General features: G+C 32.8%; 1 protein-coding gene across 2 annotated transcripts in view; it reads left to right on the forward strand.

The window, feature by feature from the left end:
- LOC129229681 (serine-aspartate repeat-containing protein F-like) overlaps positions 1-15,021 on the forward strand; it is a 135,126-nt gene extending 120,105 nt beyond the window's left edge. For both annotated transcript variants that reach the window (XM_054864039.1, XM_054864040.1), the window contains 3 exons: positions 5,193-5,242; positions 13,129-13,237; positions 14,569-15,021. In XM_054864039.1, coding sequence (XP_054720014.1) covers positions 5,193-5,242; positions 13,129-13,237; positions 14,569-14,855 — 446 coding nt within the window. In that variant the 3' untranslated portion in view covers positions 14,856-15,021. The remainder of the gene's footprint in view (positions 1-5,192; positions 5,243-13,128; positions 13,238-14,568) is intronic.
- The last annotated feature ends 66 nt before the right edge of the window (positions 15,022-15,087 follow it).

Genomic DNA, 15,087 nt, shown 5'->3' on the forward strand with positions numbered 1-15,087 from the left:
TAGTTATAAATGCAACAAATCATTAATGTAACAACTTAGTGCACCATCAATACCAGCATGATTACATAGCATTAAGTTTCATTTTGCATACATTGAAATATGTAAGCATCAACAAGATGCGCGTAGGCAGCTCGTCTCAAAAGGAGGGTTAGGCAAAAGTGGCTAACAAGTATTTTCAACTATTCATGTGATTCATTTCTGAAATGCATGAATAACGTAAGGTACTTACATTACTCTCTTTTACAATATTTGCAGATAATCATCTTTATCACTTTGTACATGAGCTATAAACTGTCTTTTTGCAATAGGAACAAATGTTCGTAGTTTTATTTCCGTATTGTTATATTTGACATCGTTTTCGTTTTTTCTCTGGAGTAAAAACTTTATCAGAATCTTTTTGTGCAATTTAGGTTCCTAAAAATGATTACAATCAACTGATGAAAGTATATTATTTTCATCGCCAGGAATGTATTCCTCTTCAGATAAATTCAGACTATGCATCCGAACCAGAATCAATTTCAGAGAAATCCTGCAACAGTTGCAGGAATTCATTTTCTTATAAGTTTTGTTTTCCAACGGTCCTACGCGACATCGTAGAGATAATTATGAGACTGGACCCTTCAAGTACACTGAAGGAAACAAACGCCTATGCTTCAAGCAAAACACATGTTTTGGTGCACAAAATAATTCCAGCACAAGTTTTTAGAATCCACCAGCACGGAATCAACCCCTTTTCAAAACCAAAAGAATTTCATGTGTCCGATCACATGCTTTTCAAAGTCGCCTTTCTCAACTTTGCCCCCTGTTATAACAGCAGAAAAAAAGATGCACCTGACCAACAGGTGTTTGGCATTTTCCTAACTGTTCAAAGAACTGCACCTAACTGGCAGATGCTACTCAAACCCACTAATTACACAAGAATGTTACTCAGCTCACCCTGACCCCTCCGCACATATATTTTAAAATTTTCGCTTTAAAATGTGTTACATTGTTCTCAAGAACTTTGACACTTATGTGCTATGAAATGCCGGAAATTCACCAATTCCGAAATTCTAAGCAAGAGCCATGAACTATTTCATGACGCTTGCTGCAGCATATTCGAATAAATAGCTGCTTCAAGAATAGGTCAACTCGAATGAATAGCAAGACATGTAAAAATGCTATGAAAGTAGGAAAAAAAACTAGAAAACATGAGAAATTTATTCAGCATCAGTTTCCATGGTTTCCATTTACTCAGCATTATGTTGCTAGCACTTATTACATTTGCACTATCATGTGTGTGAAATTAGTTTATTTTCTACATAAGTTTTCAAGGACTTGCTTTAAAGCTTCAAAAAGACCTTCAGCAGTTCAATCATGTGCATCAGTAAAACAAGCAAATCGTTGCACAGGTTTGTAGTCTTTAATAAAGCATAGGAGTATCACAAACTGGCTTGTACAAGTAATATTAGTACTTTCATCTGCTTGTACAGACACAAAATCAGCATTAATCATGTCTTTATAAAAATCTTCCATGTAAATAATAAACATGCATGGTAACAATTCATTTTGCATTATATGTGATATGCACTTGAAAACAGCACATTGTTCAAATGATCATCTAATATACTATCGAGACTCCCCGACCATCCATAACAAATGTAAAAAATTTCCTCAGTTTGTGGAGTTTACAGTTTTTGTCATTTGAAAGTTCATGGCTGCCACAAAATTTTAAACAGTCATTTACTTTATCAACCTGTTCTATCACATGCCTGTCATTGTGTTTCTGAATAGCTATTTTGGCAGCTGCATTGATTTCAGCAGCAATATTCACAATTCCAACTATTTTTAATTTACATGCATTAGTCAAATGAATGCTACATTCTTAGTGTTTTTTAATCTTTTCTCTTGAATGTTTAAGATATTTATATCCAGTTTTCTCCCAAACACTAGCTCTCTCCACCAAACAAAAGGCAGTAAAAAGGAAATAAACTTTGTTTCAGCAAGATAACAGTTAACTTAAGTACTAGTACAGCATTTAAAATATTCTCTACTTGTTATTAGAAACCAGTCAATTACAAGCTTTCATTTTACTATGTTCGGTCAAGAAAAAAAAATCCTATCTTGTCAAAAGAATATTAAACACAGATATTGTAGAATTTGGTTGGAATAATTTGTAGCTCTTTGGGTTTTTAAAAATTCCCCCCCCCCCCCCCATTCTAGAGCACCAAAGATCCTTTGTGCCAAATTTGGTAAAGATCTGACATAATTTGGATTTGTATAAGGAACAAACATAGACAGACATCCATTTTTATAGCATTAAAATATTGTAATTTTAAAGATTTGATGTCGATCAGCTTGTTGTCGGGCGACCAAGTAGGTACGCTAAAAAGCCATGTGGCTTTTCTCTGGGAAAAAGGTTGTCCCGGATTTCATTCCACTTTGGGTTACAAGTAAACGTCAAAAACAATTCGAACTTGCTATATTCTCTGACTATCGACAAGTTCTCTTGATAATTCTGCTGCATTGCTCTCTCACTCCCGATGAAAGTTGAGGGAAGAATGACAGTAACACCCCCTTGCACGCCAGCTTCAGCAGCGAGAACATTTATGTGGTTGGCAAGTCGCAAATTAGATTTGACTCATTGGGTTTTTTGGTTGTGTTGAATGAAGTTCAAACGACTACCTTTGACTTTCTTGCATGAATATACTACATATTGTTCCCTTAGTTTTCCACCATATAAAATAGGATTGAAAATGTCTGCTGACTGATGAGCGGTGAATATAAAACTGCAATGCCGTATAACCCTGGTTAATGCTAAAGCCTTTTGCACCATGTAGGAAAAGCAGTGCATAAGTTATTGGATCACTGTTTGAGTTGAGAGTATTAATTCTGCAAAGTTTTTGGTGCTTTGAATAAATGCATTTGTCGCGATTGTTTGGTGGGATGCCATCAGAGTTTTTGAAAATCATTGTGACTTCATTACTTTTCGGAGCATTATATCTCTCTCTGTGTTGAGCGGAATCAAGCCTATTGTCACTAACGAACATTGTCACATTTTCAGATGCCTCAGGTCCTTCTCCCATCTAAAACATGAACAGTACAAGTTTGCAGATCAGCAACTTGTACTATTCCTTCATCAGCAGTTTCTGAAATTGTTTTTGAATTCAGCTACAAAGATGCAATTGTATTTTCTTTACCTTTAGAAACTGAAACAATTTCCTGCAAAATAATTTATTATGATTTACACTGTTGCACACTTCGCAAGTTGGAATTTTTACCCTACATTTAAACAAAATGTACCCTTTTCTTAAACATTTGTAACAACTCCCTTGATTCTTTAGAATAATTCTTTTTTCTTCATTTGTTTTTTCACATTTGTAAAATCATGAGTATTTTCATTACAATAATAACAGTATGACATTGTGTTTAGAGCTGAAGTTTTGGAAACCTCTTTAGAGTAATTATTTTTATTTTGTGTAAACCTTCTATTTGCTTTCCTTTTCTTTGAATATATTTGTTACGAGGGAAACAGATTTCCGTGTCCCTCGATGCCAAGCACCTGCACTGAAAAATGATCTTCTTGTAATTTCATTTGTTTTAAGTACGTCTACGATATGCTTTTACAATCTTCATCTGTGAAATAACTCAGTTCAGGTATTCAAAATTCATGATGGTATTAAGTTTAATTTGCTAATCTTTCACACGTATAATTTTTTATTTTATAAAACATTATCGCAGCTTCATAGCACTGCTCATGGTTTCAACTGACATTAACACATCGTAAAAGAATGCAGAAAAAGGCACAGCATCAAGTGCGGTTACAATTATATAAACACTTTTACCAATGCAGTGCTAATTTACATTAATAATTCTTTCAAAAGCACTTCAAGAATGCAATAAACAGAAAAATAAGTCCCCAAAACTCCAAAATACTGAAATGTGTGATGAAATTCCGTAAAAAATACTAAAATTAGACAGTAAAAATCAAAAAATACACTAAGAAACCACTTATCTGAGCAGCAGCAAGAGCTCTCACATGCTCAGATTTCTGTTTCCATCGATGCTAACCACCTGCGCTGCAAAATAATCTTCTTTAAATTTTATAAATCCTTGCCAGATTGGACCATGCTTATTTGAAGTACGTTGACGATATGCTTTTACAATATTCATCTGTTCTCAGAGGTGTGGTGAAGGCTTTCACCAACTCATAAGCATCATTGTCTGCATCATTTAAATTACTGTTATAAAAAACATTTATGTATCTATAGGTAAAAACTTACTCTGATAATTTTTACTTATTTCATCTTATTGTAATTAGAGACGTACCGAGTAGTACTTTGGCCGAGTACTTGGCCTTTCACTACTTGGCCAAGTACCGAGTACCGATTTCCAATTATGTTTTAAGAAGAATTACCGACACACACGTCACGAATTTTCGAACTTATTAGAATAGTAGTAGTATAGACCCCCATGTCCATATAATAGTTTTTAAAACAAAATTCCAGCTTAAATTTAATTACGCATTATGTAAAAGATTTTGTTTCTATGAAAAATTTTATAAAAAGGTAATTTTCAAAATTAAAAATAAACAAATAATAAGTATGATTAATCAAGTTGGAATTAAAACAAATTATATCAATCAATTTTAGTTTTAGTCAGGGGTGCACACAGAAATTTTGAGGCCCGTCATAAATTGACTTTTCTGGGTAACCCTCCATATTATTCACATCTATATTTCATGCCTAGTTAAAAACAGATTGGGCCCCCTTCGGGCTCGGGCCAACAAGTCCCCCCCCCCCCCCCCCCGTGCACTCCACTGGTTCTAGTCCGCCAAACACAATAACATAAAAATTTCATATTTTTTACACTGGCTCCATTTTTAATAAATAAGTTTTATTTAAATTTGTGAGCATTAAAAAGATTAACTCCATTGAAGCATAACAAACTTCATTATTCTCAAAATTTAAATTTGAATTGTAAATGATTGCAGTATATTATATGGTTGCACTCTTTTATTAATTCTAAAATGTTCCTTAACAATATTCCATTTTTTACAACTACTCGGTATTGGCCGAGTACCAAATAGTTACTGAGTACTCGGTAGGTCTCTTGTTGTAATCCCAATTATTACTCGTCATCAATATTGCATGGCATATCATTTTGTTTTGCTTGTTGTGAATCAAGATGATCTGAAATAATTTACTTTTCAGATTTCAAGACTTATTCAATTGGTCAACAAGCTCAAGTGCCAATGAAATCGGTAATATATTTTGTTTCTTATACAAGTATGTTAATACTCAACAGAAGCTTAAACTTATAAGCATTATGACCCACTTCAAAAATGTTTTAACTGTAATCACCTTTTGTATCTCCAATGCAGCTTTCTTTAAATATTTGATTAGTTAAAGACATCTAAAAAAGAGAAACTTTGTGTTTCGTTTACTTTGTTTTGTTGTATTTATTTTAATGTCACTGTATCATAGTTAACAGCTCTTCAATGGTAGTACAAGTTCTTGTGGGAAGAGGTTTTCACTGGAACTTTTATGTAGGAAAGTCTGCTTATCATCAAATATTTACTCCTGTAATTTCATCAACAAATTTTCCTACCTCTGAAGTTTGAAACTGTAGTGTATCGTTTCAAATTGTATTTCTATAATGCTCAACATTTTTTTAAAATTAAAACATAAATTTTTATCAATTAGCTTTTAATCTCCGTCTAGTTTGTTTTTCTTTTTTTTTTACTTTGTAAATTGCAATGTACTCAACTGGACTCAGTAAAACTCAACTAGAGACCCTCAATCCGGAAATGCTTTATCATAAAAATGTCTGTCCTTTTTCCTCCAATGATGCATTATGAATTAAAGAATTAACACACCACAATAAATAATTATTTCATTCAAGAAGAAACCTTTTAAATTTTAATGCCTTTTCTTTTCTTTACTCAGTACTTATTCTGTGCATCTCTTAAGATCAATTGTTTATCTCAGAGTTAAAATGTGAGGTAGAAACTTTGAGTGTGTTGGCAATTTTTCAAATGTCATAAATTTATGGTTAAATTTGAAAGAGTACAAAATTTGAAGATTTGTGTGCCTCTACAGGAAATTAATTAATCAAGTAGTGCAACATTAAACCTGTAACTATCAGGGCATGTATTATGTGTGTTACAATTATGTATATTGTACTTTTCATTGGAAATCTTGCTACAACCTTAGGTAGTATATTTTGTTCACTGTCCCAAATTTTTCTTCAAGTTCACATTTGTGGGGGGGGGGGGGAGAAAAAAGACAGGTATATACAATATAACAGGATATACAGGTATACAATGGACTATTGTTAATTCATCAATTATAAAATCTTAGTAATATTTAGTTAAAATTTGCAAATAAAATAGTTGTCCATTAAGCAATGTTTGTTTCGTATCCTCATTCTATTAAAGTTCCGCACATGTAGGGGAAGGAGGGCACATGAGAACAATTTGTTTTTATTCCTTATTTTACAAAAAATATTATCAATTTCTCAGGGTAAGGTTGTGCCCATGATTGATTAATCTTTTCTTTGTACCATGGAATTTTTCCGGATTTAAAAAAAAAAAAAAAAATATTTTTTTTAATGGTATTTTTGAAAAATGTTCTTGCCCCTATGTGCCCCTCTAGGGAGGTGCACATTAACAAGCCTGGGGTACATATGAACATGGTTGAAAAATGCAGGACAAGCATCATATTTCAACGAAAAAACTCTTTAATTTGAAACATATATGTACATACCATTAACCTGTTGCACATTGTGTCTACAGGCATTACAAAAATATTTTTCCGAACTGCTTACTATGAAATTTTAAAGTTTCCTAGCGTGTTCTGATCACTGGATACACAAGAAAAAATAACTTATAACACTACATAATACAAATAATATTTTATTGTGCAAAGATTATTGCTATATTTTGCATTTAAGCTTCATAGAAAATATGGGTGATGTTTTTAAAGTTATTTTTAAACTTCAATTTTTTATTAAATTAAAATTTATTGTCTTTTTATCTAAAATAAGTATTATATAACACTAAACGTTTGACCAATCATTTAGTTACAAATGATTTTTTTAAATAAAATTATAATAAACATAAATAACTATTTAATATTAATAACAATGCTTAACAATACTTTTCTAACTGATTTTAGAAAAATAATAATTTTAAATATTTACCCATTGTTTAGCACTTATAATTACCCTAAACTAAGTACAGAGAGGATATGGGAACTGTTCGCATGTGCCCCTAGATGTGTTCACAAGTGCCCCATCATCTACTTTAGAACTAACTTGCAAAAATAAAGAATTTTTAGTTATGTAGAAAAAAAATCATAAGTTTGCTTGCTATATTAATATAATAATAATAATCAACAATAAATTTACAAACTGGTTGTTGCAAAATAATTATAAATCTTTACACCTTGGTTTCAACACTTATAATAACGCTATACTAATATTTATATCACAAAGAGGATATATGTGCTCACATGTGCCCCTACATGTTGTGCTCACCAGTGTCCCATCGCCTACCTTAGAACTAATTTTAAAAAATAAAGAATTATAAATTTAATTTAAACATTATCATAAATTTTACTTGAATGTTCATGTAATGGTTTGCAAAAAATAAATTTCAGCATTTGTTAAAACAAAGAAGCTGTCACTACAGGACCACAGGAACATAAACACTCCAAAAGTTTGGGTAAGAAGTAGGACTGGTGCTGCCATTACTTGAGAATAACTCAAGATTTTTTGCTTGATGTTATCTTAGCAAAACATACCATCTTCACATGTACCTCATGCTCACAATGTACCCCCCCTTCCCCCTACATAGTAATTGATACATGAATATTCGTTAAGTTTTGAATGGGAATTCTTTGAAAAGTGCTACTATAATACATATACAAGGTGTTTCGTACTGAATGGGGCAAGAAGAATAGCATGACACAAATTCAGCAACTGATTTATTTTGCTGAAACTAATTAATTCTAAAGCTACAGTCATAAAAGTTTCATGTTACAAAGAGCAAAAAATCTTTCTATTACAAAATTGATGTTAGGGGCACTCCCATTCAAAATAGCATCTTCAACTATGAGAATGTGTACTGTATTTGTGTGCTTTAGAATATACTAAAATATCATCATCCTTCAAAGGTAGTTTTGCACAAAATTTAGTTAAACTCTGCAATCACTGCACCAAATGATATGCAGAACAATTTCAAGTCGAATCTACCTCAAGGTTAGATTGGTTGTACTGGATCATACAATATGCCATTGCTGTGGTGGCTACCATGATCCCCAGATTTAACCTCTTGGGCTTTTGTCAAAGATAAAGTTTTTGTGCCTTTGATTTACTCCTGTATGTCCAGGGGAAATGGAGGCAATACCTTGAAGGAGATACCTGAAATGCTCAAATTACTAACTATGTATGCTCTATTACGATTTTGGTAGAAACAGAAATACTGCATAGATACTTCCCATGTCACCGAAGGGTCATGCCTAGAGCATTGATGACTAAATCTTTTCTGTAAATTTTATACATTAAAATAAAATAATTACAACGTTTGTAAGGTTTTTTTTTTTTTTGTCTCATTTAATATTGAACACTGTGTTTTTGTAAAGGTGTGATTATTCTGAATATCAGCTTACTTCAAAACTACTCTCCTGACGGAAAAGTTAAAGTTGTTATTCCAAATAATGTTTTTTTTTTCTGTACTCTAAAATAAAAGCTTGCTGGATAAGAAAACTGACATTTTTTTTCTTCTCCAAAATGGAGAGAAGTTTTTCTGCAAAGCCATGTCTTCTGTTGTATCGCCGAAATTACTTTATCAATATGCGATCAAATAAAATACTCCATAAAATGATACAATGTTGGATTTACAGAGTTGGCATAAAAGAATATCCCTTTTTAAAAAGTTACATTTCTTAAACTATTACTTATCGCTATAAATGATAGATAAAAATAAAGATAAACATTCAAAGTTTCTTTTCACTCAACAAATGTTTGGTGTGTGAGCCTTTCATAACGCGACACACCAGGGCCGGATTTCGAAGTGTGGAGGCCCCGGGGCAAGGAAAGAGTGGAGGCCCCTAATCAGGGTTCGAAAAGATCATCATATTTTCGAAAATATCCGATACATTGAGATATATCCAAATATTTTGATATATATGTATATATCGGATATTTTCGACCCGTGAAAGTTAAGATACTTTGTAAAAATTTTATTATTGGGGCCCCTTTGTTGTGGAGCCCCCGGGGCAGTAGCCCCCGCCTGCCCTCCTTTAAATCCGGCCCTGCGACACACATCTAACCTGTATTCTAATTCGCTCCATACATTTTGGAGTGTTTCACTATCTATTTTTCGTAATGCTACACATATGTGATCTTTCAGTTCTTGCAATGTTGTAGGAAATGATGGTGTATAAACACTGTCTTTGACAGCACCCCATAAAAAAAAATTACATGTGGTTAGGTCCCTGGATCTTGCTAGCCAATGCATAAGGGGTAAATCATCAACTGCACCGCCAATCCAGCATTGCGGAATGTGTGTGTTTAAGTAATCACATATTTTCAAAAAAAACTTGCCTATTATATCGATAATCTAATAACTATCAAATTAAGAATGTTTATCTTTATTTTATGTCCCATTGATAGTGGTAAGTGTAATAGTTTATGAAGTATAAATTTTTAAAACTGGGATATTCTTTTATGCTAAGCCAGTATTTGTTTCATCCTCTGTTTGGTTAAAATATTAATTCAAGGGATGTAATTTGAAAAGGATTTCTTTTTAGAAATAAGTGAATCAAAAAGAGAAAGAAAGTATAAGAGTTAATTTTCAGAAAACCTTCACAATCTTAAAATCTTTACTAATATTATAAAGAGAGAGGACGGATTTTTGTGTGTTTATATGTTCGAGGTAATCTCCGGAACCACTGCACCTATTTGAAAAATTCTTTCACTGTATGAAAGGTGCCTTCTCACTGAGTAACATAGGCTATAATTTGAAAAAAATCCGATAAATAGTTCTTTTTTTATTCAAATTTAGGCCCAATTTTCACGTAAATTGCCTATTATTGGCTATTAAAGGAGTGAAAAATTACTTGCACATATTAATATTTTATATCGTTGAAAAGGGTAGAATTTTCCACGTTCTAAGCACTTTATTTCAATGCCCTAACTTAATTACGGCGGGAGTAATTTGCGTTTTTAGCTCAAACTTTTTTAGGCTTAGCTGAAATTTTGGCAATACTTTCTTCATTAAATCTATCTAGAAAAAGTGAAGGAATTGTCCCACAGTTTTCTTTTTGACACCGTTGGGAAAAGCAGCATTTTTTACTCCAGAAATGTCTCGACCTATGGTCGAAAAAATAACCTTCTATCTCCAAAGGAAAAAAAGTTACAAGCCGTTAAAAACAAAGTTCGAATAAATCTAATCTCCATTAAAATTACTGATGTTTTGTTTCGCATTGCCATGGTTATGTCTTTTAGCTTCGCTTCATTTTAATTTCTTAAAGGTCAACAAACTTGGCGCCACGGAATTATAAGCAATGGGGAAACATTTTCGCCAATTCATTTTTTACGATCTACTTTATGATAATTTCCCCGGATAATGTAGAAATTGCGGGAAGAGTTTCAAAACTAGGAGTCTTATAAATTTTCCTAATTGTCGCCAAATTTGTGGACGCCAAAGATCAAGGACTAATGTACTTCGGCCATGGCCTTGCTGATAGTGACAGAAGCAAACAATTATAGTCAATAACTGACGATAGCGCCAAACCCCCAGTTATCGAAATATCTTCGAAATTACTAACGAAAAGAAACCAGTGCATCGTAAAAGCAGGGGGGATGAAAGTTGTATTTCTACGCGCTTTTACATTCAATTCTAAAGAAGAACATTACTATGATTTAGCTTTCAAAACTTAATTATATCCAAACAAAATATCAATGTGAAAAGTAGTCAAGTTCGATCGAAATGAGGTTCTGGGTAGACGGTGTCACCGACAAGATTCTGATCTCAACAGATAACAATTTCCATAGCAGTTCCTCAAAGAAATTGGACTACCCCGTGTTCTTCAATTCATTTTAAAGCAATTTTTTACTTTCTTTGATCCCGGATTTAAACTTGGCAAGTTACTGTATAATTGAAGCAGTCCAAATTTTGGAAATTGTTTATTGACGACCGAAACTTGCCGCAAGTTTAAAACCAGGAATCAAAGAAATTAAAAAAATTGTTTTCTGAATGAATTTAAAAACATGGGACAGTCTAACTTCTATGAGGAACAGCTATGAAACTTGGTACCCGTTCTGATCTGAATTATTTTATCGGTGACACCGTCTACCCAAGGCCTCATTTTGATCAAACTTGGCTCCTTTTCACATTTATGTTTTGTTGGGATTTTATTTTACAGCGATCCACAGGGTACGGTAATGTTCACAGCCCTACTATTTTAATTACAATAGAGAAAATAATTCCTTTTAGTTCAGAGCAATTCCATGTATAACAGAAAGACTTTTTTTTTTTTTTGATGTTTAAGCGATTACATTGAAATTATTTTCATTTCAGCTGACTTTTTTTTTCTCTGCATTTTATTGTTAAAATATGAAAAACAAGATGGATAAAATAAAGTTATATTCCTTTTTCTTCAATGTTTGTGCTATTTTCTGCTCCGTGACCAAATGACACTTTTGGTCCATGAACCAAGTTTTTGGGCTTAGAACAAAACGATATTTTTGTGAAATTGTGTAATAATTCAATCTTTTAACTGACGAATACTTTCATGATAGAGAAGTAACAATAAGAAACTGTTAATTTAAATAATTTTTCATGCACTAAGTTGACAAATTCAAGTTTATACGTTCTGACGGAATAACTGCGGTGGAGTGGCTTTTAAAGTTCATTCATTGCTATAAAAATGGCCATATTTTTAGTTAAGTTAAAAATTGTTGCCTTTAACTTATATGACACTACTGTTGTTGTTTACGTGTCCATGGTTAATAACCGTGGAAGGATTGAGGGCCATTGCCTCGAGATTTTGGACTTTTTTATTTATTCACACATAGACAACATGAGAAAGATTTTCAGCGTAAAGGAAGGAAATACACCACTCAGAGCATCCGGGGTTATCGGACCCACGTTTACCAGCATTTGAAGCGAAGTTTCTTCCACAAAGCCACGAAGGCCCCCAATGCAGAATGATTGAGGCATAATGAGTATAGTTATATATATATAGTTTACAAAATCATTCCAATAAATTAATGAAAAAAAATTCTTTCGAGAGAATTTTGATGGATAGGTGTGATCTCTATATCAGGATATTTCTTAAAATTACTTTATGGACTACTAGTGGCACCTGCACGGCTTCGCCCCTAATAGAAAAATTAAAGGTCTTTTGGTTCGCTTGTATATTTACAAATAATGTATGGTGAATTTTCTCGCCAATTGGCTTGTACCGACGTTACAGTTCCACGTTATGATAATTTCGTATCTCGCCAATTGGCTTGTGCCCATGTTACGGTTCCACGTTATGATAATTTCGTAATTTATGATAGTTTTTTTTTTCTTAAAATTGGAATAAAAAAAGAACCACATCGAATTTTTGAAAAATCGCTTCAAGGTGCACACCCTCATGCTACATACTACCTTCGTGCCAAATTTTATGAAAATCGGCCGAACGGTTTAGGCGCTATGCGCGTCACAGACATCCTACAGACATCCTCCAGACATCCAGACATCCTCCGGACAGAGAGACATTCAGCTTTATTATTAGTAAAGATGTTTGGTGCTTAAGACAAAATTATATGTGCACATTTTAACTAACGACACAAAATCTTTCTTTTTATTTCAGAGTGGAAAGAGAAATTTACACTTTATATTTACTTTATATTTACTACTATACACTTTTATAGCACGAGCAGAGCTGTGTGGGTACTCCTAATAGTACATAAAACTGAAATTTTGTCCAAAAAATTAAAACTGAAAAATTGACTTTATGCAATGTTTATCTCTTTTTTTTTTTTTTTTTTTTAAAGTTTCTTAAATTTTTAATTTGTATAGTGTTAATGATCTGAACTTTGACATCTCCTTTTGATATATCCAGTTTAGTAAATATATTGCATTCCTTTCAGCCAAATAAAGTGCATCCTGCCCCACTTCCAATCATGCCAAATAGAGTGAATAGGTACCTGAAGGAGTCACCTCCAAAACCACGAGTCAAAATTAGCTGTGATGATAAAGGTTTGTATTTTTACTATTAACATCATTATTTTGCAAAAGTTTGAGATATTTTCAACTAAGGCATATTCTACTTCAAAAAATAAGATGTGAAAAATTGCATCAATCGTGTTACTTGAATATGAAATAAAAATTTACTTGTTTTGTTTTCAAGAACTTTAAGAAACAGTATAAAAAGTAAAATTAACCGCCTTATTCAGCTAAGCTGCCTACGCTGTCGAATCAAAAACACAGCTTTGACTTCATTCAATCTGCTTGATCTCATACATGTGTGGTATGTTTGTATGTAATTTCAGGAGTGCCTATGAGGAAAGTCATGACTCAGACGTTACCACTGAAATTTTTAGGGTTTTTTTTTGGGGGGGGGGGTTATCACCCCTGTAAGTCGAAGGCAAAACATTAAACTTCTCTACTTTTTAATAGGGGAAGTGCACCCAAATCAGACCCTCAATTGTTTTTCTTCTTACAACTTTGTTATTACATGGTGGTTAAAATTTTTCTGACATTACTTAAAAGCTGACAGCTTCGGCTCGGGTGGATCCGAATGAAACTTTGCCAATCAATATAATAGAAATTGTTTTTCTAATAAATATTCACTTAATGAAGCAATAAATAAATACCTTTGTGCCGAGGAATAACCTGAAATATCCAACACTGTTTAGCACAAATAAACAGATAACAGAATGCACGTGTTTCGGGGTTTCAAAGAACCCTTTTTCAATTCAAAGGTGTGAGCTTCTTGATGTAAAGAAACCAGTAAAAGCAATGAAAATGGACAGCAGACAGCTTAAATAAAATAACGTTGGATATTTCCTGTTATTCACTAAATGGTTCATAATTTCATTGGTCAAACTGTGATATTTTGAAATACTTAGTAACAAATACAGTTGGCTCTCTGTTTAACGACGTTCTATTTAATGACGTTCTCTATTTAAAGACGGCTTTTCACGGTCCCAGATGGTCAACTATAGTGTTAAAAGCATTCTATTTAAGGTCGCTTTCTACTTAAGGACGATTTTTTGTGGTCCCTTGAAAGTCGTTAAACAGAGAGCCAACTGTACATATTTACCTATTGTGGTATTTAGTGGTTGGTTGCCCTGCTTAAGATTTATAAATTATTTTTAAAATAAGCCAAAGCAGAACTTTTTGTCAATTAAAACAAAAAAGCTAGGTGCCAATGATACTTTGCTTTCCCATTCTAACTTCAAGCCCGAAATTGAACAATTGCAAATTGTATGTCACCGGTGTGGACCCCTGAACAAAGTTCAAGTATACTGTAGGTTTCACTCCCCTGCTGTCTTCATTTGTAGTTAATTATCTGTTTTTCTTTATAGGTATCATTTTACAATGGGATGCAGATATCACTGATAAGCATGAGAAATTGCAGTGCTTTGAGATTTTTGGCTATCAAGAGCAAAAAAATCAGAATATTACAAGTGCACTGTGGAAAAGGATAGGAAATGTCAAAACTCTATCATTGCCAATGGCGTGTACTTTAACAAAGTTTGTTCCTGGTAACAATTATCATTTTACTGTTAGAGGACTTGATATTCATAACCGTCCAGGCATCTTCAGTGATCCAGTTAGTACTAGATTCGACCCTGTGGTCAAAAAAACTTAAATCCAAGTGAAGTCATCTCTCGTTGAGATTTTTACCTTACAATATGAATTGTATAGAAGTGATGAAGAAGATTTGTAACTGAAAAGCATTTCCATATATTTATTTTTTAATAAATTAAAAATTATTACTTTTGTACTGTTGTGTGTGTATATAGTGTATAAAATAAAACCTCATTTTTTGCTAATTTTGAAATTCTCTTTAGTGTTCATAAAGTCTTTATTTTATTAAGTTT

The sequence above is a fragment of the Uloborus diversus genome, chromosome 9, assembly GCF_026930045.1.
Source record: "Uloborus diversus isolate 005 chromosome 9, Udiv.v.3.1, whole genome shotgun sequence".
NCBI classification, from domain to species: Eukaryota; Metazoa; Arthropoda; class Arachnida; order Araneae; family Uloboridae; genus Uloborus; species Uloborus diversus.